This window comes from Euprymna scolopes, chromosome 15 (assembly GCF_053919585.1).
Source record: "Euprymna scolopes isolate OS-2025 chromosome 15, ASM5391958v1, whole genome shotgun sequence".
Classification (NCBI taxonomy): domain Eukaryota; kingdom Metazoa; phylum Mollusca; class Cephalopoda; order Sepiida; family Sepiolidae; genus Euprymna; species Euprymna scolopes.
Window position 1 is genome coordinate 124,735,775 of NC_136496.1, and position 26,331 is coordinate 124,762,105.

The 26,331-nt window shown below is 35.4% G+C and overlaps 1 protein-coding gene across 11 annotated transcripts in view; it reads right to left on the reverse strand.

Moving 5' to 3' along the window:
- The window catches only part of LOC145294110 (membrane-associated guanylate kinase, WW and PDZ domain-containing protein 1-like), a 664,188-nt gene extending 650,519 nt beyond the window's left edge, over nucleotides 1-13,669 (reverse strand). For all 11 annotated transcript variants that reach the window (XM_080141199.1, XM_080141205.1, XM_080141202.1 and 8 more), the window contains exon 1: nucleotides 11,586-13,669. In XM_080141199.1, the coding sequence (XP_079997325.1) occupies nucleotides 11,586-12,036 (451 nt within the window). In that variant the 5' untranslated portion in view covers nucleotides 12,037-13,669. The remainder of the gene's footprint in view (nucleotides 1-11,585) is intronic.
- Nucleotides 13,670-26,331: the final 12,662 nt, after the last annotated feature.

Consider the following 26,331-nt stretch of genomic DNA (forward strand, 5'->3'; position numbering starts at 1 on the left):
TTTCTATGCTCACCTGAAGGGGCAGTAAGTGATCAGGATCATCTCTGAACGGTGTGTGATCCTCCTCATCGTCCTCAGAATGAGAAGAGGTATAACAAGGGCGGATATCTTTTACGTGACGTGGTATGCCACCAATCAACATGGTCTGAGGACTTATGATTTCGTCTATTTTTCCCCGGAAAAATTCCGTAGTGCACCCAGCATTTGGGGGTTTTATCCAAACAAGGTCTCCCACCTGATATGGTGTATTGACAACACTCACCACTGATGGTATGGCATCAACTCCTTTCACACGCTGTTCATATTGGTAAATCCCATTGGCTGGTGCAGTTGCTGGTGTTGCATTGTCCTTGGGTGTTATATTATACCAGTACACAGCTTCTGGAATAGAGCACTGCGTCCTGGCTGCAATTCTTTTGATGGTGCGGTGACACCGTTCTGCTATACCATTACCCTCGGGATAATATGCACACCGATAATGCATTTTAATCCCCCATTCGTGCACGAATTTCTGAAATTCTTGACATCGAAATGTGGCGGCATTATCAGTCAGAATTTCAATCGGGGCACCACGTTCAAAAAAGACGGCTCTCAACTGTTGTATAATGCTGGCTGCATCCTGTCGTGTCAACAGGCGCCATATTGTGAAACGCGTCGGGCCACAATCCGTCATGGTCAAAAAATGTTTGTCCCCATAATGTGTTATGTCCATCCCTACTCGCTGCCAGTTGCCCTCCACCTCGAGCTTCCCTTTTTGCCATTGATGGTGCCGGATCAATTCTCTGACACTCTTCACACGAACGTATGGCTGCTTTCACTGATGCTTTTGTAGTTGCAGGGCATACTCTTCGGACAAAATATGCAGTCCTCTGAATTCCAGGATGTCCAATCTGCTGGTGTATCATACGGATCTGGTCAGGTGTTAATTGATCCGTTACAGTCGCGCATGTTTGTTGTTGAAGATCGGATCCCTGCCTCATTGCATCGATCCACCTCTTTGGTACTCGAGTCAAGCTATCAGCCAAATTCTGCATCGACGAGACTAACGTAATGTCTACCTGCAAGCTGTATTCGTTAACTAGACGCTTAATTATTGCTAGTCTCCTTCGTACTAGCATTTCACTTGCAGCTCTAGTCTTAACTCGAGCCTTTCCAGTCAAGGTGTCGGTTAACCAATGGTAAACACACAATGAGTCAGTGTGGAGATGCACAACATTAGTCTGCCATTGCAATGCGAGATTAAGACCTTTTAACGTGGCATCAAGTTCTGCCAAATTTATATGTTGGGCATCATTTTTCGGACGAAGCCAGCATGCATCTTCCACAACAACACCTAGTTGCTCCAACACGACACCTGTAGCCAACGAACTTGCGTCAACCCATGCATTTAGTTCGTTTCCAGACACTTGCCACTCACCCCGGGCAGGGTCATTCCTATGCACTCTGGACAACATTTCAGCCATCATTTGTTGGAGAGAATCATCATCCGCAACATCGTCCCATCCTTTTGTTACTGTAGTCACTCGTCTTTTCACCACTCCTGTTGCCGATCGGAGCCATCCACAGACAGGTAGATGTCCTACCAATTTACCACAGATAGAAAACACAGTACGTCTTGTTAATACATTGGGTAACTTTGGAAGTGGGCTCCCTCGTTTCCATCGCAACGTATTGCCCTCCTCCCAGACCTCGAGGCCTAGCACGGGCACTCCATCCTTTAGGCGCTTAGGGTCTTTGCTTATTAACCCAAACGCTTTCAGTTTTATTCGAACTGCATCCGCAGACATTATGTCCTCATTAACATAGATGTCATCTATGTAGGCTGAAGCAGCTTTTGCTGTGGTCTCATCCTGCATCAAAACAGTTTTAATAATGGTTGTCATAATCAAGGGTGCTACGTTTAGGCCAAAACCCAAACGTGTCAAACAATATAGTTTTCCCTTGAGTAGTACTGTCTGAAACGGCCATAATGACTCATGGACACGTATCTGCAGGTAGGCCCTCTTTAGATCCAGAAGTGCTACATTGCTCCCTTTTTGACGCCACTCTCTCAGTTTAGCAGCGCACACATCTGCGTTTCCGGTAAACGCATCAACATGCCGATTCAACTCTCGGTAATCCATTACGGGACGAATTTTTTCTTTGGTAGGTTGTTCAACAGCCATGAGCGGAATTAATCCCTTGGGTGGTCCCAGACGTTCCTGTGGGTATGGTATTAACCAACCGTTGTCAATCCACATCTGAAGTTCTTCTTCATATGCGGCCCTATTCTTGGTAGAAACTGCATACTCTGGAATCGTGTTGCACAGCCGATCTGGTTCCTGGCCCATGGCCCATTTCCACTTTGCAGTCCACACCCTTTCGTTGTCATCAAATGTAGCACAGAAGTCCTTTTCTTCAATCGACATGGCTGCACAGACGTCTTTCCCTTCTCCAAGCCTGATACCTCTAGCTGCTGTGATTGTAACGCCTCCTAGTGCTTGTATTGCATCAATTCCAAGCAACATGTCGTAGCCAAGGGGTTTCTCCTGCATCACCAGAACGTCAACTTTAGCTGTGTCACCCTTCTCAGTGCAGATTGTGACTGTCCCTTCACCACAACATACCCGTGATAAGCCATTGATGGTCATAATGCCGACTGGGTTCCTCCGCCACACCGGACAGCAATGGGCACTAACTATAGACCGGGAACACCCCGTGTCTATAAGTGCTGAACACTGCACATCATCAAGTTTAACGCTAATGACAGGCAATCCTGTGTTTATTGGTTGACAGGGGGCAAGGGTAGCGATAGTACCTTGCCCCCAACTTCGTTTCCCGAACAGTTGCGAGATATGTGCCCAAACTTATTGCAGCGATAGCATTGCACTGGTCTCTTTGATTGTGGATATACACCTCTCCTATCACTCCGGCACTCTTTAGCAAAATGATTGGCCTCCCCACATTTATAGCACACTGGGGTGGCATGCTTATTACTATCTGGAAGAGAGTCCACATTGCCTCCATGTCGAAAACGAGCTGCTGCTGCAATTGGTTCCTGTTCCTTACAGATGTTTCGAGCTCGGGCCAATAACTCATCAGTTGACAATTCATCGATTCTTGATGATGCCCGCAACAGTTTACTGACCTCCTCGGGTAGGCCTACCAAAAAAGCACAGCTTAATATTTTATCATTGACCCCACCAAACGGTACAGATAATTTTCGCAGGTCGGCTAGGTACACGTCGACTGTTTCCTTGGGTTGAAGTGTCCGGCTCGTGAACTGTTGCCACGCAACAAATGGATCTGTACCAAACGCTGTATACAGGCTCTGCTTGATTTCATCCCAGTCTGGTTCATCCCCGAGTTGTTGGTAGACTGCATAGGCCCCTCCGGTTAGCCTCAAAGGGATAACTGTGGCTGGTTCTTTAATTTTGCACAGTTTACAGATTTTCTCTGCCTTTTCAATCCATTCAACGACAGCCGGTCCAGTGGTAGATCCGTCGAACTCGGGTATTAAGCGAATGTCGAATCTGTCCATTGTTAGTAACCGCACACCAAGCGTCGAAATAGCTTAAAACCAACACAAAGTCAAGTATCTGCAGAATGTCCTCTTGGTTCCTCCTCTTCTCTTTTCTCTCTCCCAACAATCGAACACAGCATATAATAACAAAACTCTAAAGCACGTCTGACAGCACTGACTTCTGCCAACAGTCTGCCCCTCCTCTTAACAACACAGGCTTTTTATATCGCAAAATCGTTCACCTCTATTTGCATATTCTTCTAACTCACGTGATCACTACTCTATAAATAAGAGTCTTGACCGTTTCTTTTCTTTCTTTTTATTTATTTTTGGTGACCGACCCGCACGTGGTCTATCCAGGTAAGTCACGCATTTCTCCACAGGGAGATAAATAAAAAAAAAAACTTATCCAAAAATGTTGAAGTTTCGGGTAATTTTTAGTTTAAAACAAAACTGATACACAGGAGTAATACAATAACACAAAATAAAATATTAATTATCTGAACATTTATTGAATTAAAATTTAATTAAGGAAATTTTTAAATGAAAGTTTTCATTTTATGAAAATGTTATGACTTAAAATTCATAAATAGGTTTGAACAGTCATCATTGGCATGTAGGTGACTATTTTTTAACAAATTTTTCCATTTAAATTCAATAAATGAATGTTCAGATCAATTAATATTTAATTTTGTGTTATTAGAATTTTATTAATTTTATTTTAATTCAATACGTGTCCACACAATATTTTAATTTGTGTTATTGCATTACTTTAGTATATTTGTATTTTTTTTAAACTAAAATTTACGCAAAACTGACATTTTCGGATAAAGTCCTTTTTGAATTGTCTCCCCCTCAAAGGAGTTCTTCTATAATGAAACAAAATTTGTCAAAAACAGTAATGCACGTACAAAAAAATTAAATCTTCTCAGTATAAGCCCTATATATATATTATAGATAGTACAGATTATTAAATTTTCTTTGTATAGCACGTTGAAAGAATGGATGAACTTTAATTTCTTTTTTCCATTTCACTTTCACATAAAACTCGAACTCAGCCGGACATTTTGTTTCTTTACCAAAAGTCCTTAGATTAATCGATGTAGAACAGTTGATTTTGCAAGGTCTGTTGAAAGAGAAAAGCCAAAAAAAACATGAGAAATCGTAAGGATGGACTTAAGAGAGAGAACGATAAATAAAGATCTGTCCAGAGATAGACTTTCAAACTGAAACTAACCTATTCTTTAAAACTGCCCAATACATGCCAGCATGTGCAACAACACTGCAACAGACGTTAAACAGAACATGGCAAAAAACTGAGAACATGTTCTGGAAATGCGGAATGAAAAGAATGTCCAAGTCATAATTGTGAATTAGAATATATATATATATTTTTTTTTAATTTGAAGAATGCTTGACCGACAAACTGGATCCAACGGTACTCATGCATCTATGTTACCACGCTGAAATAATAACATTATTTAGAAAGCCATTCTTAATATATGGGAGGGGAGTGTGTTTTGTAACTATTCTGTACTTTCACCTAACAATTTAATGAACCAAAATATTGTACAAATTTAACGTGAAAATATTATTTTTAAAAATAGCATGGTAACCTGTTTTTTTTTTTTGGGGGGGGGGGGTTAGGTGCGATTTATGAAACAACCCCGAGCTGTCGCCGAACTGTTAATACAGACTTTCATTTTTTCTTGACTTAAAGTTAGGATGCTTGTTAAGATATAGTCGACAGATCGATTTTTAAAAAGATGTTTTAAGCAACATATTAATTATCGTGTTGAAAACAGTAATGTATTCAAAAATGACGAAAATTCATTGAGTAGAAAATTATTTATAGTTAAAAGTAATTTTTACAGAAAATTGGGAGAAATTGCATTTCCCTAGATATGAACATCTTGAAGATTGCGAATACAGGGAACATACTTATCTCCCTTTTTGCTATAATGTCCGATGTTTTGTTTCAACTAAATAAATTTATAAAATCAACAATAGGTTCTCTACAATGTATTGTGAACTAAGTCACTGCGAGAGGCATGTGAGCTCTCTCCTGGTGCACCGCGATAGGTCCATAACTAGAGCAGGTAATAGATTTCACAGATTTCGATGACAATAAAAATATGGGAGTGTGAAACATTCGTTGATCATCATTCAATCCAGGGAAACGTCGGGTCACTCTGCTAGTGTATATATCTATAAAAGTGAACGTGTCTGTGTGTGTGTCTGTATAAATTTCCCTACGCAATAACTGTCAATTTTAAGTCTACAGGCTCGAAATTTGATATACAGGGTACTGAGATTTGGGAAAATCTTTGTGATCCATTTTTGGTCAGAAATTTGGCTGTTAAGGGGATTTGACCTTTGAGAACTCTACCAAACTCCTCCGCCAATTTTGGGTATAAACAATTGAAATTTTAGATATAGGTTCCTTGGACATGGATCTCACTTAATAACTTGATTTGAGCCCCAAACAATAAATGTTCAGGGGTCAAAGTTTAAAAAAAAATTGACCTCTGCGGTCTCTACCAAATTATTCAGACAGTTTTTGGTCTAAACATTTGAAATTTGACATAAAGGGTATTCAGAGATCGGGCAAGCTTTTTAATTGGTTTAGGTCGAAAATTTTTAGTTTATAATATATACATGCATGCATGTATGTATGTTTGCATGTCTGCCTAAAACTTTCGACAGAGGCGACGGATTTTACCAAGATCAGTATCGTTTTGAAATTTGACCTTTCAGACGACAAATATCGAAAAATTGACTAAAAACATTAATATCTTCACCTTCAACTGGGCACTTTTCTACAGCGGGGGGGGGGTCGCTTTTTTTCGCCGATATTTTTGAAAGTCATCATCTCCTTTCTATTATCTAGCCTTAATTTTAACCTACGTCACTTCCGGTTTGGCGGTGGTCGTAACAGCAAAGACGTCAGGTTTTTTCCCCTGTTCTTTTCCTCCTTTGTGGTACGGGTTCGAGCCTGCCTTCCTACTACCACTTTTTTTTTCCTCAATATACACATCCGGGCAACGCCGGGCTGAAATGCTAGTACATATATATATATATATATATATATATATATATATAAATAAATAAATGAAATTGTGTGTGTACATTTTCCTACCAAACTGCTCTGTCAATTTTCAGTCTACAGATTCAAGATTTGACATAAGGGGTACCGAGATTTGGGGAAATCTTTTTAATCGGTTTTCGGCCAGAAATTTCACTGTCAAGGAATCAAAGATCAATGATTTGACTTTCGAAAACTCTACCAAACTCCTCCGCCAATTTTGGGTCTAATCACTTGAAATTTTAGATGCAGGTTAACTTATATATATATATATATATATATATATATATATGCACATAAAGTTATGAACAGTACATAGGGCCCGTACCGGGCTGAACTGCTTAGCAGTTCAGCAACTGCTAGTATATAAGATTTACAAGAAAGTTGTACTATTAAATTGAAGGACTAATTCAAATATCATCCGAAACAGAGGAAACAAACAACATTTTCATGACAAACGATCGGGGACAGTCTATGAATTTAATATTTCCTTGACACTTTCTCCTTCAGAAGAAGTCGTTTCAACTCGCCTAGTGAATACCGTATAACTGCAAGCAACACCATTTCAAAAATTCGACATTTTTACATTAAAAAAAAAAAAAGTCACTCCTGTCTCCTCGCGGACTACCTGGACTTAGGATTAACGTTGAGATTAAGGAAAAATTTCTCATCCCCGATGAAGTTTTTTTTTTTTTTTTTTTTTTTACGTCATCACGCAAAGTCCTCCGCCTCCAAAACACACACACAATGCGAGAGGAGATGGATTTTATAAAATTACCAATTTCTGTAACAATTCGCATTTTTTTTTTTCTTTTTTTTGATCTTGCTGAAAATTGTAAATGTGGTATTAATTGGATTATTCGGACTGTAAAACGGGGGATCGGATACTTCTTTTGAATAAACAAGAAATCTGTCCATTTATCACTCAATCAATAATTAAGGTTTGAACAGAAATATGTCACAAATGAATAGATAAACCAAAATAAATTGTTTAGGATTAATTTCATAAATTTAATTTATGACGACGCTAATAGTTATATTTACCGCTTAATGTTGTGGTACTTATGCAGAATACGGACCGTGCGAAATGTTATTTATATACCCATTCTTAACATGGGAAGAAGAGCAGGGGCGTTTTGTAAGTATTCTGTACTTTCACCTAACAATTTCATAAAAAGATACTGTAACATAGGAACATCCAATTTCGCAGACGTTTTACACATTATCGGCAACGTCATCATTTTGTGTGTACATTACTTTCTGTGTAAAACAATTAAATTTTATTTGAAAATCCTACCTAAAAACAGAACGATTCCGATTCTGCAGAAATACTTATGTTGTTGTTTATTTGAAGACATTTTGCAATTTAAACGAATAAAAATAAATGCGTTTGTAGAATGTGTTCAGAATATGCGAGAGATAACTTCATTAAAAATAAATAAAAATCCACGAAACTTGAAAAAGCAATTTCAAATTTCAATGAAAAAAAAAATTGAATTAAATCAGGAAACCAACTTTACTGGCCTACGTAAAACAAATATTTAATTTTGTTATAATTTAAATTAAAACAATTTTTTCATCGGCTGTTGAAATTTAATATATTGGCGATCATTGATAACTTAGGAATGACAAATTTGAAAACATTTTTTATTATTAAATTAGGAAAGAAAACTTTATCAGCGATATATATATAAAAAAAGTTAATGTCATTAAATGTGGGTTGGTGTAGGAGGCATTAAAAATGTTTATCTTAAAACTATTATTATATGCGGAGTCATTTCGAGTTAATTCATTTTATCCATCTAAACTCGAGAAATGCCCGATTAAAATGTGTAAGCATTGAATAAGGTTATCAAGATGGCTGCTACCCGCAATTTCGTAGAGCAAGTATCGGCCTTGACCTTGCGATCAAAAACCAAGATCGAGTGAAACGGAACGAACCGAGGCTATTTTTCAATTTAGATAAAGAAAATAACTTAAAAATAACACTTGTTTAAAAGTTGGTCAAATTATTTGAATTTTTAAATTAAAATTTTTTAAAAATAAATGTTGTTTAAAAGTTGCTTTAAATTATTTTCCTGTATTTTTTTTAATGCATTTATTCTACACAAGTTAAAATAAAAGTTGTTTAAATTATTTTCTTTTTTAATTTCTTTTTATAGAAATATTAGCATTGCCATTTTAAGTTTTGTCAGTCGGTTCATTGCGTTTCATTCGATCTTAGTTTTTTTATTGCAAGGTTAAGGTCGCTACTTGCTCTACGAACTTGCTGGTGACAGCCATCTTGATTATTAACTCATTCAATGTTTACATATTTTAATCATGCATTTCTCGAAATAAATGGATAAAATAAATGAAATTTTAACTCGAAATGACTCCTCATGTAATAATGTTTAAAAGATAAACATTTTTAATCTCATATAACCCGCAAACCCTATTTAACGACATTAGCAAAAAAAAAAAAAAAAAAAAAAAAAACTGTAAATATGCCTTAAAATAGCTGAAATAAAATACTTTAACATTTATCGATAATATTACTAGTAAAATAAATACATCGAAGAAAAGTCTTTGATATGTACAATCGTCATGGAATGAAGATATGTACAAAGAAAATCAAATTTATCTAGTTTTTTTTTTTTTTTTTTTTTTTTTTTTTGTCATGTATTCAGTTTAGGTTGTAAGCGTCACCTCTAACCCTTACATGACGAAAAGGGACAGTTTACAAATTATACAGTCATGACGTCATCTAAAATATGCAAATAATCAGTTTCATTTCTTTTTTTTTTTTTTTTTTTTTTTTCTCTCCACTTAATGGTCATTAACAATTTGGCCTTTTGGCTAGGAATAAAGTGTTGTATCTGTTCTGATCAGTACTCTGAATAATTCAAGATACTGGAAGTGAATACAGAACGAAACGGAGTCAAGACACGAAAAATGAAACCATATATTTATTAGAATACTTAAAAAACATTTTGTGTTAACAAAAAAATAAATAAATAAATATTTTATTTAAAAAAAAATTCATTTAGTTTTAACACTTGTTTTATGACGAAACAAATATTAAAGAGACTTTATAATATATATTTTATATAATTAAATTTTTGTTTGTTTCGGCGTAAAACAAATCTTAAAACTAAATGTTTTTGGATAAAATATTTGTTTTATTATTTTGATAATACAAGAACTGTTGGTTTTCTTTTGTTATTGTTTAAAAGTCATTTTTTTTTTTTCGTGATAACACAAGTGTTTGAGCTAAAGTAATTTTTAAAAATAAATATTATGGTTTCGTTTTTCGAGTCTGACTGTGACTCCTTCCGTTCTATAATCAACCGTATCCACTTCAGGTAGCTTGATTTTTACGAGCACTGATCTTGGACATTATCCTGTTCTGATACTACACTTCACTTTTTTTGTCCTCGGTCAGTGGAGGAGAAATCCTTCATAACTGCGAATTTTTATTTTTGTTCCTATCCAGAGTGCCCCTTTGGGTGGGGGTGGGGGGGCTGGGCATCCCCCCACCCCCCCACACACACAAAAAAAACTGACCTTGTGTCTTACTGAACCTGAACCTCTGCCCTCGTGGGGAGGCAAGTAAATAGGAAACATATATTATTTTAATTCCAAATCATGTTAACATTGAACAATTTATAAATTTTAAAAAGAAAATTTTATTTCATCAATTTTAAAAGAATGTTTTGTTTTAATCACGTTAATAAATATTAAACAATAAGGTTAAAAATTTAAACATTTGATGATGTGTAGAAAAAAACTTCCTCCTCTTCTGTTCGCCACAAGAATTCAATCAAATTCATATCGATCAACGGCCCCAAAAAGCCAGACCTCATTCTTCACACGTCCTCTGATTTCGAAACAAAAACATTTTTTCATTTTTTTATGTATTGCTTATTTAATATGGTTAAAATATATTGTTAGTTAACATTAAGTGGAAAGAAAATGAAACTAATGAATCGATCATTTACGTTTATTTGACGTCACGACGGTGTAATTTGCAACCTGTCCCCTTTCGTCATGCAAGGGTTAGAGGTAGTGATGGGACGATTCCAACATTTTCCCCCAATTCCGATACAATTACCGATTCCGTACTAAATTCCAGATTCCGATTCTTTATACATTTCTGGGGGAGGGGGTCGTTTAAAATCAATAAATATTTATTATTTCATTATTACTACCAGCATTGGGAACGTTTTTCTTTTTTTTTTTTTAAACAAAATCAAATAAAAAAAAAAAAAGATAAAGGAATTGTTTTCAGCATTGGAAAAGAGAAGCAATTTTATTTCGATTCCGATACCCAAAAGTCCTAATTTTTTTCCGATTAATCGTCCCAATACTAGTTAGAGGCTATGTTTACAACTAAACTGCATACCTGCCATCTTTGGTAATATATATAGTATATAAATCCTTTTTTTTTTTTACTATTTCTTTTAGCGATTTTAATAGGAAACTGTAACCATTACAAGGTTGATTTTTATCTCGATAGTTCGGATTGAGTTGTCTCCTTTATAAAACATGGCGGATTAAAACAACGTCTGGTACGTGTGCATTTATGCTACCGCGCTGAAATAATGTTATTTAGAAACCCATTCTGGAAAGAATAAAGCGTTTTGTAACTAGTCTGTACTTTCACCTAACGATTTAATAAGCAAAAATAAACGTAAAAATTGGATTTAACTTGAAAATACTATTAAAAAAACAAAAAACAAACAAAAAAACAGCGCGATAACATGCACAAGCATCCAACGTCATAAAATTTGATTTTCTTAAAAATAAAATACTTGATCAATTAATATGATTTTTGGAATATGACATCTCCGTTCTGTGACGTGTGCGTACACTATAAAGTTGTTTTTTCTCTATTTTTGTTTTGAAAATAGTTTTAATTCTAACACATACAAAAATAAATAAAATAAACAGGTACTTCTCAATTTTTTTTTTCATCAAGTAAGCAACGGTAATTTTAAAAGGACTTTAAGTACTGACCTGTCCGTAGGGTTTTCATCAACACAGGTGCTCCATTCTGACTGACTTGTTTCAACCAGATGTTGACGTCCCTCAGGGTATATCCTGACACTTTTTGCCCTTGAATTTCCAAAATGAGATCATCGGGCCGCAGTTTACCCGAATGATAGGTTACCTGGTCGTGTCGGACTTCTCCCAGGTAACAGAAATTCCCGACATCAGCACCACCCTTGATGACAATCGAATTGCTGTTCCCGTTCTCCGAAGGGATAGACACGACTGTCTCCTGCACCTTCGTGCTCCAGTGTTTCGCATCTTTTTTGTTCGGCGGCGGGGGCAGTAATTTGTTTGAACCCTTGTTTGGATGGGGAGGAGGGGGCGGCGGTGCCGATAGCTGATGGGGGTGGGCTAACGACGTGGACGACGACCCACCCGACGATGGGTGGGAAGCCGTTTGTCTGTTTTTCATCATATTATATCAGACTCGCATGGGAAGAGTGCGAAATTATCGGCAACAGGACGAATGCGGAATAGACAGTAAAACTCCGAATTAAAGTGGTTGGTAATTTCTCCGGCATTGGGTTATTCCAAATTTGTGAGTCGATTCGTCGACAGTTGCTACTTTCGTGTGGCCGCGCGAATAGTGCTGTTGTTTATGACAACAACAATAATAATCCGGGTGGAGGTCGGCGATGCGCCGCGGTGGGATAGTATTCAGACGGACATGACGGCGACGCGAACTCCAGTGACAATGACGATAGTAATCGAACAACGGAAGAATTGTGGTCATGTAGTTAGAATAATTATGACGATACAAGAAAAATGGTGTCACCTCCAGCAGCATACTATAACTGATGAAGTCTAAGGACACCATCCAGGAAAGATCAATTCGAAAAAAAAAAAAAAAAAAAATTAGAGACATTAAATCAGATCACGATGAAGAAACCCTTCATCTGACATGTGTGTACGCGGACGCCGTCCATACACACGCAGTCGTTGAATAACCACGAAAAATAATAGTAGTAATTGAAATAGTAGTGCTACGTTTAAAATAGTAGTTGTTATTGTTAGGGAAGACAGCAATGATGTTTATATCATTACGCGATTGTTGTCAGTGCTTTCACTGCTTTAGTGAAATAAGAACTACCCGGAAGTGTTCTAAGCAGTTAATAAGGGAAGCTGGTTTCTTTTGTTATAGGCAAACAATAACGATTGCGGGTGGAGGGCGTATGCAGTAGACGAGTCGACTCGTAAATGATAACAAACGGACGACGATCTTAGATCCCCTCCCTTTAAAGTACTAGAGAGATTTCAATGAATAAAGAAACAAATCTATTAACATAAAAAAATTACCCGTCGTTACTACGAAAGATGGAAGAAAAAAAAAACGAAGAGAGAATAATTAGGGTTAGGCAGTTCTGATTGTCACCGGCGACAACGGACGAAAAAAAAAATCCAGGTGTTACAAGTGCTGCTGCTGCTCCGTTCTGTTTAGTCCGACCGTCAGCAAAAAAATAAATAAATAAAACAGTAGATCCGACTGCATATACAGTCTGCTACTAACTTTAACTATTATGATTACTACTACAGAGAATAGAAAGCTACAGAAAAGTGGCTAACATTCCTCATGTCTCACGTCCATGAAAAGGACAAGAAGACGGGGGGCGTAAGGGCAAGCCTTTCCTTTAAGGCAATGAAACTTCACCTTTAACCCCATTTTACGTCAGCCTAAAAGAAAGAGCAGTCGATGTTACACCAAAAAGAGACACACCAAAAGTAGAATATGCATAGTGTTTTGTTTTGTTATTAAAAAAAAAAAGGTGGTTGTATTACAAGTACATTTGCTATTCCTACCTTTACAGGCGTAATCATTTATAAACACAGAGAGACACTTGTTTTTCTTTTAACTGAAATAATAATAAAATATCACTGCTTGAAAATGTAGTGACCGCCAAGTCGTTCCTTGTTTATCATTTCCGGTGTCCAGGTGTAAAACATGGACTATTTGTTGTAAATTCCCCCTGAAAAAAAAAAGCGAGCAGATTTGAAGCGATGACCGGATGGAGAAAACGATTATTTAAAAACGTCGTCATTGACAATTTCCCGGAGGAGGAGGAGGGGGGGGGGGGTACGCATGCGTGTGTTTGTCAGGTGCTCGCGTCACCTCGCACCTGCAACCACCACCACTTGAGGAGAAGAGGAAGAAGAGAATTAAAAGGGGGGGAAGAAAGAAAGAAAAAAAGAAAATTGAAAGAAGGAGGTGGAGGAAAAGGAAAGAGAGAGAGAGAGAGAGAGGGGGGGGGATTGATTGTGACTCCACAATAATAATAAACATTTACATCAACGGAAGAAACATAAAGAAGAGACAAAGAAAGATAAGAAGAAAATAAGAAGAAACGAGGTGAAGAAAAAAAAAGGAGGTAAAAAAAAAATTTAAAACGAGGAGAATCAGTCTTTACACTAATAATAAACCAGAAAATATTTACAACGTACGTCGACCGGCCAGCGAGAAAAAGAACATAAAAAGGGGATAAATAATGACATACCTATAACTTAACACGCATATATGATCAATTAGTCAAATGAAAATAAAAATAGACCAAATTTTTAGAATCCAATAAATGAAAATTTATTTCATTATTCAGAAAATATGCGTGTTACTTTCGTTGTTGTTTTTTTTTTTTTTTAATTTTGCTAATTTATGTTGTTTTTTTTATATAAACCGTAAATAAATAAATCAAATAAAATATACCAAAAGTAAACCGTGGGAAGAGTTACAATTTTAAAACAAGTTGTTGTGTTTTGTGTTAACTTACTTTTTCAATATTGAATTGAGGTTAATATAAACTTTAGTGGTATCCTAAACCGTGCAGGCAGGTCAGTATTTATTTAAACAAAATAAATAAAAATTTCAAAAAACTATTATATTATTAACTTTTTTCATTTTTTTTTATTTTTAAAATATGTATTTCAGTTTATTCAGTTTAGTCAAAAATCCATTTATCAAGTAAACCACTAAACAATAGTTTTATGTAATAAATTGTTTTTTTTTTTTCAATACTGACCGCGCAGGGATTAGTGTTTCCTTGGCTCAAATGTGTTCATTTTAAATGTTTAAACTTTTAACATATTTTAAGTACAAATAAAATAAATACTTGTTGTTTCAATTTATACGCATTCGTTTAAGTTTCTAGTTTTCTAGTGTTAATATTTTATTTTATTTTTTGTTATATTGAAGATTTCAGCTTTAAAATAGTTTCCAGTGTTTTAACTAAATTAGTTCTTATTGTTTAATCATTGAATTATTAATTGAACCAAAATGTTATTAAACCAGAACTAATTTGGTTAACATAATATTGATTTAATGATAACCGTATTAAAGCTGAAATCTTCAATATAAGCCATTTTTAAATATCACATCGTAACTTTAAAAAATAAAATAAATTCATTTTTATTATTTTGGCAGTATCCAGAAAACTCTAGGGGTAAAGAAAATGTGTAGACCCTGGTTTTAATATTTATTAATTTTTTTTAGATTATTTTTACTAAGTCACATATAAAAAAAAGAAGAAAATAATTTACTTAACCGTAAAATCGAGATTAGGGAATTAAAAAGAAATATTAATTTTTAAAGTTCATTTGAAATTTAAAAAGAAGAAGAAGAAGAAGAAGAAGAAGAAGAAGAAGAAGAAGAAGAAGAAGAAGAAGGCTTCTAGACTTTCTGACCCTTGACTTGCTCCCCGGGAGAGCAGATTAAGAATGTTTTCTTTTTATGTGGCCCCCTCCCCCTCTTTCAAAAATATTTTTTTAAGGGATTCAGATGAAAATATTTTTTTAAATGCATCCATCTTACTAGAAAGATTTTCCCTAGACTGACCGAGGACAGAAAAGATGAAGCTTGATATTAGGACAGATACTACACTTTATTCCTAATCACGGCATTTTTTTAGCCATATCAGAAAAAAAAATTCATTAAAAAATAAATAAAAATCGCACCTTTAAAAATAAAGTTTTTTTTCTTTCTTAACGCCACTTTTTTTTTCAGCTTTAAGCCCCATAAAAAGGTACGTATTTGTAAACTGAAAACTTTACAAAAACACAAATAAATTATTTAAAATATTAAAATAATAAAAAGTCGATAAATCAAATTTATAATCATTACATTGTATAGTGCGCGAGGTATACACTGATTTATTTGCAAAAACTAGTTTTTTTCTTTTTTTAATGTAATAAAGTTTTTTTTAACTTTTTATTTTTGCTTTTATATAATTTTTACAAAGAAATTAGTAGCAAACATTGATTGCGAGAAAAAAAAAAAAAAAAAAAAAAAAACGATTATTATTACCATTAAAAAACAACAATAAAAATGACTTAATGAACAATTTCTAACTGATTTTCCCACGAGTTACCTGGGAGAAAGTTAACTCGAAAACGGTTACGAGTTCAGTACGACTTATATTTCATTTAGCGGGAAAGCCTGTTGAATATTTTTATTTAACTCTGCTCAGCTAAGGAATAAACAAGTAAAATAAAATGATGTATCAGTAGTTTGTGTACAAAAATATGCAATATTTTAAACTTTTAATATAGATTATTATGCAAAAATCAAAGGTGTTGGCAGAGTGTGGTGAGATTTAAAAAGAAAGAAGGGCAACAGGTAAATTCCGAGGGGCGTGGCTAAAGACGTTGGCAAGAAACGGACGAGGGAGGGGGCGGTTAAGAAAAAAAAAAGAGGTCATTCAAATATTCAGTCACGTAGAGGACATTCTTTTCATGTATTTATTTATTATCATTTTGTGTGTGTGTGTGTGTGTGTGTGTGTGTGTTATTTATTTATTATTTTTTTTTCAAAATAGTTTCACAGCATATTCGATTAATTTCTGTTATCTCTCCTTCCCACTTAACCCTTTTGAGATATTTTCTACGCTTTGTAACGCCAATGAAAATACTTTAATTTTAAATATGACAGAAATTGAATCTTATCCCTGATTACCTGCCCCCCCCCCTCCTTATGAGGGCAAAGTTACACGCAAGTTTTGTTTTAAAAATGAAGAAGACTCTAACTGCCCCAAAAGGGGAACTTTGGATTGGGATAGGAAATGTTTTGGTGCTAATGTATTAGAGCGGTACCAGTTTGAAAGATGAATTCGGGACGCTAAAACTTACGCAATTGAAAAATGTTTGGAAATCCAATGCCTTCTTTTATATATATACTAGCAAAAGTACCCGTCGTTGACTGGGTTCAAAAACAGCCTACAGAAAATGGACTCTGATTTATGAAAGTATGATAGATTATGAAAAGAAAGGGTTGTAAATTTGGGTTGAATTTGGGGGTATCACAACCAAAGCAAAATATGATGAAAGTAAAAGTAAAATAGATAAACACCATAATTTATTATACCATACCTGTTCACACTACTTATCACAATATTCTGTGGATCTATATTAAAAAACCTTGTTAAACTTTGTGACATATTTCCATTCTATGGAGGTCAGGTGCGAACGAACACCCCATAATTTTAATATACCATATTTCTTCAAACTGAAACATAAATATCAAAGTATACTTACGCAGATAGATATGAAAAGTCTTTATTAAAGTTTGCGCCTATTTCCATTCTATGGAGGCCAGGCGCGAACGCAAACCCCACAATTTTATTATATCATCTCTATTGAAGCTAAAACATACTTATCAAAGTATTCTTATGTACATCTATATCAAAAACACTTGTAAACGTTTTTTTTTTATTTAAATTTTTTATTTCTATACTTTTGTGGACCAGACGCGAACGCAGACCTCACCATTTTAATGAACCACCGTTCTGCCAGATCAAACATACCCATTCTTGTGTCTCGATACATCTTCTATCATTATATGTAATCAGTTTTTTAAAATAGTCAACCATATAGGAGCCTATTTGTGACCACACACACACACACACACACACACACACACACACACACATTCTAACTTATATATATATATATATATATATATATATATATATATATATATATATATATATATGAAATTTTTAATAATACGTTTTTGGGGTTTGTTATACTATACGCATAGATTCGAAAAAGTTATCAAAAAACAAATATATAACAAATAAATGTTATCAACGGCAAGTTAACTTACTTTTCTGCCTAACTGGATGTGTTTTTAGTGTGTTTATTTAATGTAACATATTTATTCAGCTTGAAAATCATATTGGAAAATTTAAAATGCCCCCCCCCCCAACTCTCTCTCTTTGACACAGTAAGTTTGGGAAAAGGAGTTATAAATAAAAAAAACTAGACAAAATACGGTTAAAACTTGTTCAATATATGTTACCGTGACATAGACTGACATATATTCGATGGGTTTTTTTAACAGTATTTTGCATATGTTTTTATTTTTAACTCCTTTTCCCAAACTTACCGTGTCAAAGAGAGAGTCAGGCGCCATTTTAAATTTTCCAATACATCGGTGAACATTGTATGTTTTTCGAGCTGAATAAACATGTTACATTGAATAAACACATTAAAACATATCCAGTTAGGTAGAAAAGTAACTTATCTTGCCTTTGATGACATTTATTTGTTATATATTTGTTTTTTGACAACTTTTTCGAATCTATGTGTACAGTAATACAAACCATGTTTCTTTTTTTTTTTTCGTTTCCACGCTCGTTAATTTTCAATAAATGAAAAATTGTATTCTTAAAAATAATTATAATCATGCGCAGGAAGAAAACAAAGGAAGACGGTGGATTTGAAACATTTTCCGATTGTGTACGTTTGTGTCCAAAATTCATCTTTCAAATTGGTACCGCTCTATTAAAGAGCACAAATGTTTTTAAAATTCCTCTGACTGAAGGCAAAACAGATACTTCACCTTGATCCCAGAATTAAAGGTTGTATGTTAGGCACAAAAATAAAAGCTTATCCCTATTGATTTACCTCCTCACGAGAGTAGTGAGACACAAAGTCGTTTAATATGGAGAAAATCTAGTTCCCCAAGAAGAGAAACTCTGGATTGGGAAAATTTTGGCTCTTGTGCATTTCTGTTATTTTGGATAATTTTGTTTTTATTTTTGAAAAACTTCATTCAGAACAAGGGGAGACAAATCAAGAAAACTTTAAACTGTTAAAAAATGTTTCTCCAAAAATGCATGTGAATACATTGAATATGTGCGATATTTTTTTTTTTTTCAACTTTGGAGCAGATTCATTTCAGAATTTTCTTAATTTTACTTTAATTCTATAAATGTTCAGATAATTAATATTTCTTTGTGTCGTTGTATTACTTCAGTATATTTGTTTTGTTTTTGCCTAAAAGTTACGCAACACTTGACATTTTCGGAAAAGGTTTTCTTGATTTGTCTCCCCTGTTCTGAAAGGATTTCTTAAAAAATAAAAACAAAAATTGTCCAAAATAGCAGAAATGCACAAGTGCCCAAATTTGTTTTTTAATCGACTCACTCTGGGAGAATTCATCGTTCTCTCTTTCCATTAAGGACAGAACAAATATAGCACTTTGATCCCAAGTCCAAAGACCCTATGCTGCACAAAAAATTTATGCTTTCTTTTTAATGATTCCATCTCCATTATTTTATCCAATTCTACCGTTATAATACAGAAAGTTTTCTAAGTTTTCAAATAGTGAATAGCAGAATTTTGTCGTGTAGGTCCTGATTTGGATAGGATATAGACAATAGCTGCATCTTTGGAAATGTACGAAGGCCGAAGCTGACAATTATAATGTTGCAGTAGTAAATGATTTGGATAGGATATAGACAATAGCTGCATCTTTGGAAATGTACGAAGGCCGAAGCTGACAATTATAATGTTGCAGTAGTAAATGATTTGGATAGGATATAGACAATAGCTGCATCTTTGGAAATGTACGAAGGCCGAAGCTGACAATTATAATGTTGCAGTAGTAAATGATTTGGATAGGATATAGACAATAGCTGCATCTTTGGAAATGTACGAAGGCCGAAGCTGACAATTATAATGTTGCAGTAGTAAATGATTTGGATAGGATATAGACAATAGCTGCATCTTTGGAAATGTACGAAGGCCGAAGCTGACAATTATAATGTTGCAGTGGTAAATGATTTGGATAGGATATAGACAATAGCTGCATCTTTGGAAATGTACGAAGGCCGAAGCTGACAATTATAATGTTGCAGTGGTAAATGATTTGGATAGGATATAGACAATAGCTGCATCTTTGGAAATGTACGAAGGCCGAAGCTGACAATTATAATGTTGCAGTGGTAAATGATTTGGATAGGATATAGACAATAGCTGCATCTTTGGAAATGTACGAAGGCCGAAGCTGACAATTATAATGTTGCAGTGGTAAATGATTTGGATAGGATATAGACAATAGCTGCATCTTTGGAAATGTACGAAGGCCGAAGCTGACAATTATAATGTTGCAGTAGTAAATGATTTGGATAGGATATAGACAATAGCTGCATCTTTGGAAATGTACGAAGGCCGAAGCTGACAATTATAATGTTGCAGTAGTAAATGATTTGGATAGGATATAGACAATAGCTGCATCTTTGGAAATGTACGAAGGCCGAAGCTGACAATTATAATGTTGCAGTGGTAAATGATTTGGATAGGATATAGACAATAGCTGCATCTTTGGAAATGTACGAAGGCCGAAGCTGACAATTATAATGTTGCAGTGGTAAATGATTTGGATAGGATATAGACAATAGCTGCATCTTTGGAAATGTACGAAGGCCGAAGCTGACAATTATAATGTTGCAGTAGTAAATGATTTGGATAGGATATAGACAATAGCTGCATCTTTGGAAATGTACGAAGGCCGAAGCTGACAATTATAATGTTGCAGTAGTAAATGATTTGGATAGGATATAGACAATAGCTGCATCTTTGGAAATGTACGAAGGCCGAAGCTGACAATTATAATGTTGCAGTGGTAAATGATTTGGATAGGATATAGACAATAGCTGCATCTTTGGAAATGTACGAAGGCCGAAGCTGACAATTATAATGTTGCAGTAGTAAATGATTTGGATAGGATATAGACAATAGCTGCATCTTTGGAAATGTACGAAGGCCGAAGCTGACAATTATAATGTTGCAATGGTAAATGATTTGGATAGGATATAGACAATAGCTGCATCTTTGGAAATGTACGAAGGCCGAAGCTGACAATTATAATGTTGCAGTGGTAAATGATTTGGATAGGATATAGACAATAGCTGCATCTTTGGAAATGTACGAAGGCCGAAGCTGACAATTATAATGTTGCAGTGGTAAATGATTTGGATAGGATATAGACAATAGCTGCATCTTTGGAAATGTACGAAGGCCGAAGCTGACAATTATAATGTTGCAGTGGTAAATGATTTGGATAGGATATAGACAATAGCTGCATCTTTGGAAATGTACGAAGGCCGAAGCTGACAATTAAAATGTTGCAGTGGTAAATGATTTGGATAGGATATAGACAATAGCTGCATCTTTGGAAATGTACGAAGGCCGAAGCTGACAATTATAATGTTGCAGTGGTAAATGATTTGGATAGGATATAGACAATAGCTGCATCTTTGGAAATGTACGAAGGCCGAAGCTGACAATTATAATGTTGCAGTAGTAAATGATTTGGATAGGATATAGACAATAGCTGCATCTTTGGAAATGTACGAAGGCCGAAGCTGACAATTATAATGTTGCAGTAGTAAATGATTTGGATAGGATATAGACAATAGCTGCATCTTTGGAAATGTACGAAGGCCGAAGCTGACAATTATAATGTTGCAGTGGTAAATGATTTGGATAGGATATAGACAATAGCTGCATCTTTGGAAATGTACGAAGGCCGAAGCTGACAATTATAATGTTGCAGTGGTAAATGATTTGGATAGGATATAGACAATAGCTGCATCTTTGGAAATGTACGAAGGCCGAAGCTGACAATTATAATGTTGCAGTGGTAAATGATTTGGATAGGATATAGACAATAGCTGCATCTTTGGAAATGTACGAAGGCCGAAGCTGACAATTATAATGTTGCAGTGGTAAATGATTTGGATAGGATATAGACAATAGCTGCATCTTTGGAAATGTACGAAGGCCGAAGCTGACAATTATAATGTTGCAGTAGTAAATGATTTGGATAGGATATAGACAATAGCTGCATCTTTGGAAATGTACGAAGGCCGAAGCTGACAATTATAATGTTGCAGTGGTAAATGATTTGGATAGGATATAGACAATAGCTGCATCTTTGGAAATGTACGAAGGCCGAAGCTGACAATTATAATGTTGCAGTGGTAAATGATTTGGATAGGATATAGACAATAGCTGCATCTTTGGAAATGTACGAAGGCCGAAGCTGACAATTATAATGTTGCAGTGGTAAATGATTTGGATAGGATATAGACAATAGCTGCATCTTTGGAAATGTACGAAGGCCGAAGCTGACAATTATAATGTTGCAGTGGTAAATGATTTGGATAGGATATAGACAATAGCTGCATCTTTGGAAATGTACGAAGGCCGAAGCTGACAATTATAATGTTGCAGTGGTAAATGATTTGGATAGGATATAGACAATAGCTGCATCTTTGGAAATGTACGAAGGCCGAAGCTGACAATTATAATGTTGCAGTGGTAAATGATTAAGATAGGATATAGACAATAGCTGCATCTTTGGAAATGTACGAAGGCTGAAGCTGACAATTATAATGTTGCAGTGGTAAATGATTTGGATAGGATATAGACAATAGCTGCATCTTTGGAAATGTACGAAGGCCGAAGCTGACAATTATAATGTTGCAGTGGTAAATGAGAAAACTGGTGCATGTCATGAATCAGAAAAAATGGGTCGTAATTTAGCAAGTGCTATATTCACCAAAAGAATGTCAACGAAAGAGTGAAAAACATGGTCAATAAACAAAACATGTCTTTATTCATGAAGAAGCCATTACATGAAGCCCCGGGAAACTGGAAGTTAGTTACTGATCGCAGGTCAGCGGTAAATGTCTTCCTCACACACACACACACGTGCACACACACATGAACACATACACACGTGCACACACACATGAACACATACACGCGCACGCACACACACACATGAACACACACGCATACACACACGCACACACACACACACACACACACACACACACACACACACACACACACACACACAGATGTATATAAGATCCCCCTCCCAAGTCATTTGATATTGAAGATGCAAGTTATCTTCAGTGTGTGTAATCTTGCGTCCATCTTGACTGATGTATTAGTCGTCCTGATTTTGATCTAGTTCCTAGTTCTGGAGTTGTTGAATTTGATTCTCTTGAATTTGGTTGATGAACCTGCTGGACTGAATATTTCGTCAGGGTAAGGTTATGCTAATATCTTTGGAGAGGGCACAGGCAGTAACTGTCGGCATTTTCAATGCATCTTGTTGTTATTATCCATTAGCACCAAGTATGACCTTGGTTGGGAGCAATGCTCTATCACTCTGCCAATTTTGAACCAAGTTTTTCTATTATGTACTTGGACATGATCCTCAAGCCTCAGCGGAACTAGCTCTCAGTCATTGCTCTTATGCTGTTTTACTTTCAGTCTTATACGTGAGGATGGTTTGCTACAAATCATGATATGTTATTAGATTATATATTCTCATGATTTGTAGCAATGTTTTTAGTTCACAGTTCATCAGTTTGGCTATTGGGCGAGAAGATTTGTATTTGCCAAGTGTCATATGCAAGGTTAGCAGTGCAACATGGTATCACTTCATTCTTGAAGTAGTTGGGCAATGTTTTTTTTTCACTGTTCTCTCCTTTTCACAAGGCCATTAGATTGTGGACATTGTTTGTTACATGGGAAAAGTCCCATTTTGTGGCACTTTTTTGTCATCATGGGACTTTAATGAGAGGCCATTATCAGAGATACTCAGTTTAGGCATTTCATGCTTGGAGAAAATATGTTTTTTCTGGCTTATCACAGTGCAGTTGTGCCAATAAATTGGATGAATTCAAAATATTTTGAGTAGTAATCCACTACTATTAGATAATCTTTTCCCCCCTACAATCTGAAGAGGTGTGTGCTAACCTTATACCAAGGTTGGTCCAGTATATCATATGCCATCATTGGTCCAGTATATCATATGACATCATTGGTCCAGTATATCATATGACATCATTGGTCCAGTATATCATATGACATCATTGGCTCTGAACTTTAGTCATAAGTTTTTATCATATCTACTATTTCTTTATTCATGTTCGAACATAAAAGAGCCCGCTTGACATTAGATTTAGGTTTTTCAATTCCCAAATGTGCCTGATGCAAGATCCTACACATTTTGGCTCGCATATTGATTGGTAGAACAATTTGTTGGCCTTTTAATATTAGCCACTCTTGGTATAACAGATCATCTGGATAATTAAAGTAAGGATGGAAACTGGCGTTGAGATTTTGTCAGTGATTTGGTCATCTGACCATAATTTGCTGTTGCAGTTGTTGCAATGTTTTATCGCTAGATGTTTCGGTTATCAGTTGTTGTCGGCGTTTGTCACTGATGGGTATTAAAAACATTATCAAGTGTACAGTTCATTTTTTTGTCGGAAATTTTTGGTGCCTTTTGTTTCTGTGTCATGCGGCTGATTGTGTACATTAATTTGCCTTGAGTGTATTCGATTTCAAAATTATATTGATAACTAAAATGAGGATCTCCGTTATTTTCAAATTTTCACGATGACAGAATTGGCGTTTCTTTCACTTGACTCTTTTTAAGAAGAATCATTTAAGAATTTCGCTTTCATTTTGATGCAACCATAATTGCAACGAGGATCTCCATTATTTTCATAAAAGGTGGAAATATTTTCAAATTTTCACGATGACAGAATTTGCCTTTCTTTCACTTGACTCTTTTTAAGAAGAATCATTTAAGAATTTCGCTTTCATTTTGATGCAACCATAACTGCAACGAGGATCTCAATTATTTTCATCAAAATTGGAAATATTTTCAAATTGTCACCAGCTATGTGTAAATATCAGATTGACAAGAAAGTTCTTGTGGTTTTTAACTTTTAAATTCAGATGAACATATCTTGGTGAAAAAAAAATTATTGATCGAAATAAGCACCATCAGAATCAACACACTTTTGCGAACGCAAAACAAGTGTATTCATGCCAACAATGTAAAAATCTTGCATTCTGGTGGTGATGAAGTCGCTGAAGGCATTTTTTATATCATTTAGGTTTTGGAAGCATTTCTAACGCAGAAAGGAAAGTTGTTGAGGTGCTTAAAAAAGTGGTAGTCAGTTAGTAAGAGGTCTGGAGAATATGGTGGATAAGGCAGAGTTTTGTAGCCATGACATTTCAACAAGGCTATAAAAAGAGAACACTACAGGCAACCAACATCATCGGATATATTGAACAAAATGGCAGCAAAAGTGTTTTCATGCAGCCAATACATTCTGGCGAATCAAGGTAGATATTTTTTAAAATTCCATTTTCACCTCAAACAAGGCACAGTGCCACTTTGATGTAGGGGGCTACTATCAGGGACATACGTTGCAGGAATACTATGTAGGGAGTTGAGCAGCAAGATGTCTGTTCACATTACACTTGAACTTATGCATGTAAATATAGTTAGGAAAATAGGAACCCGGGAGGGAGCTCCAGAGTCTAACAATTCTGGGGAAGAAACTATTAGAGTAGAAAGCCTTCTTACATCTAGGGATTTCTACTGTGTAGGGGTGGGATTTTGCTGCTTGTCGGATTTTTCAGGGGTATTTACGTCGAGGGGGTACAAGTGCTTGTAGTTCGTCAGAGCATCCACCATTAAAATACTTGTAAAACAGGCAGTGAGATGCTACATTTCGTCGATGGGACAGAGGTTGAAGCTTGGATAACAGTTCAGGACCTATCAGGTTGACGACTCTCTTCAATTCAATGGAATGAGTTCTGAAGAACTTGCTTCTCTGGTGCCCCCTCTATATAAATATCCCTGACAAACTCGACAATCAGTAAGATCCTACCCTTTTACTGTAGACACCCTCATATATCAGGTTTTATACTCTAATAACTTCTTTGAACAGAAAGAGTCCCTAGTTTAAAAAGATACAGCTGAAGAAGTTTGGAGGTTACATCGGCCGAAACGTTGTGCAAATAACACTCATGATGACAACAATAGTTTGAATAATACAAATAATACCAATTATCAATTGTGATCTGAAAAATTTCAGAAAAACATAAACAATTTATATGCAGGTAGCAAAAATACAAAGGATAGAAACAGAAGTAAAACAAATAAGTTTGGCATGAATATAAAAATAAACAAGACGCAGATTTTAAAATCGGCTTTTGAGAATGGATAAACGTCTTTCTGACAAAATGGATGAATTTACTTGCAAAAATGGAGAAACCAAATGGGGAATCTTCAACTATATTTGGATCCACGAGATTTGAATACAGCTATTTTGAGAGAATATTATAAGCTGGCAACTGCGGCAGAAATTCTTTTCTCTGAAAGGAACAATGTAAAATATTGTGCGCACTTTGCTGCATCAAACAGATTCTGGCAGATTTCAGTCAATAAAGTAAATGGTTATCTACATAGTTTTTAACTCACTTTTTTTCATGGGATGCACATTAAACAGGGTTCCATATTGAACATACATCATCGCCTCTGTTCAGTCTCGGAAGACAGTGGATAGCCCTTGTGTGTGTAATTGTAAGGCAAGGGTTGCACAATCTCCAACCATACTTC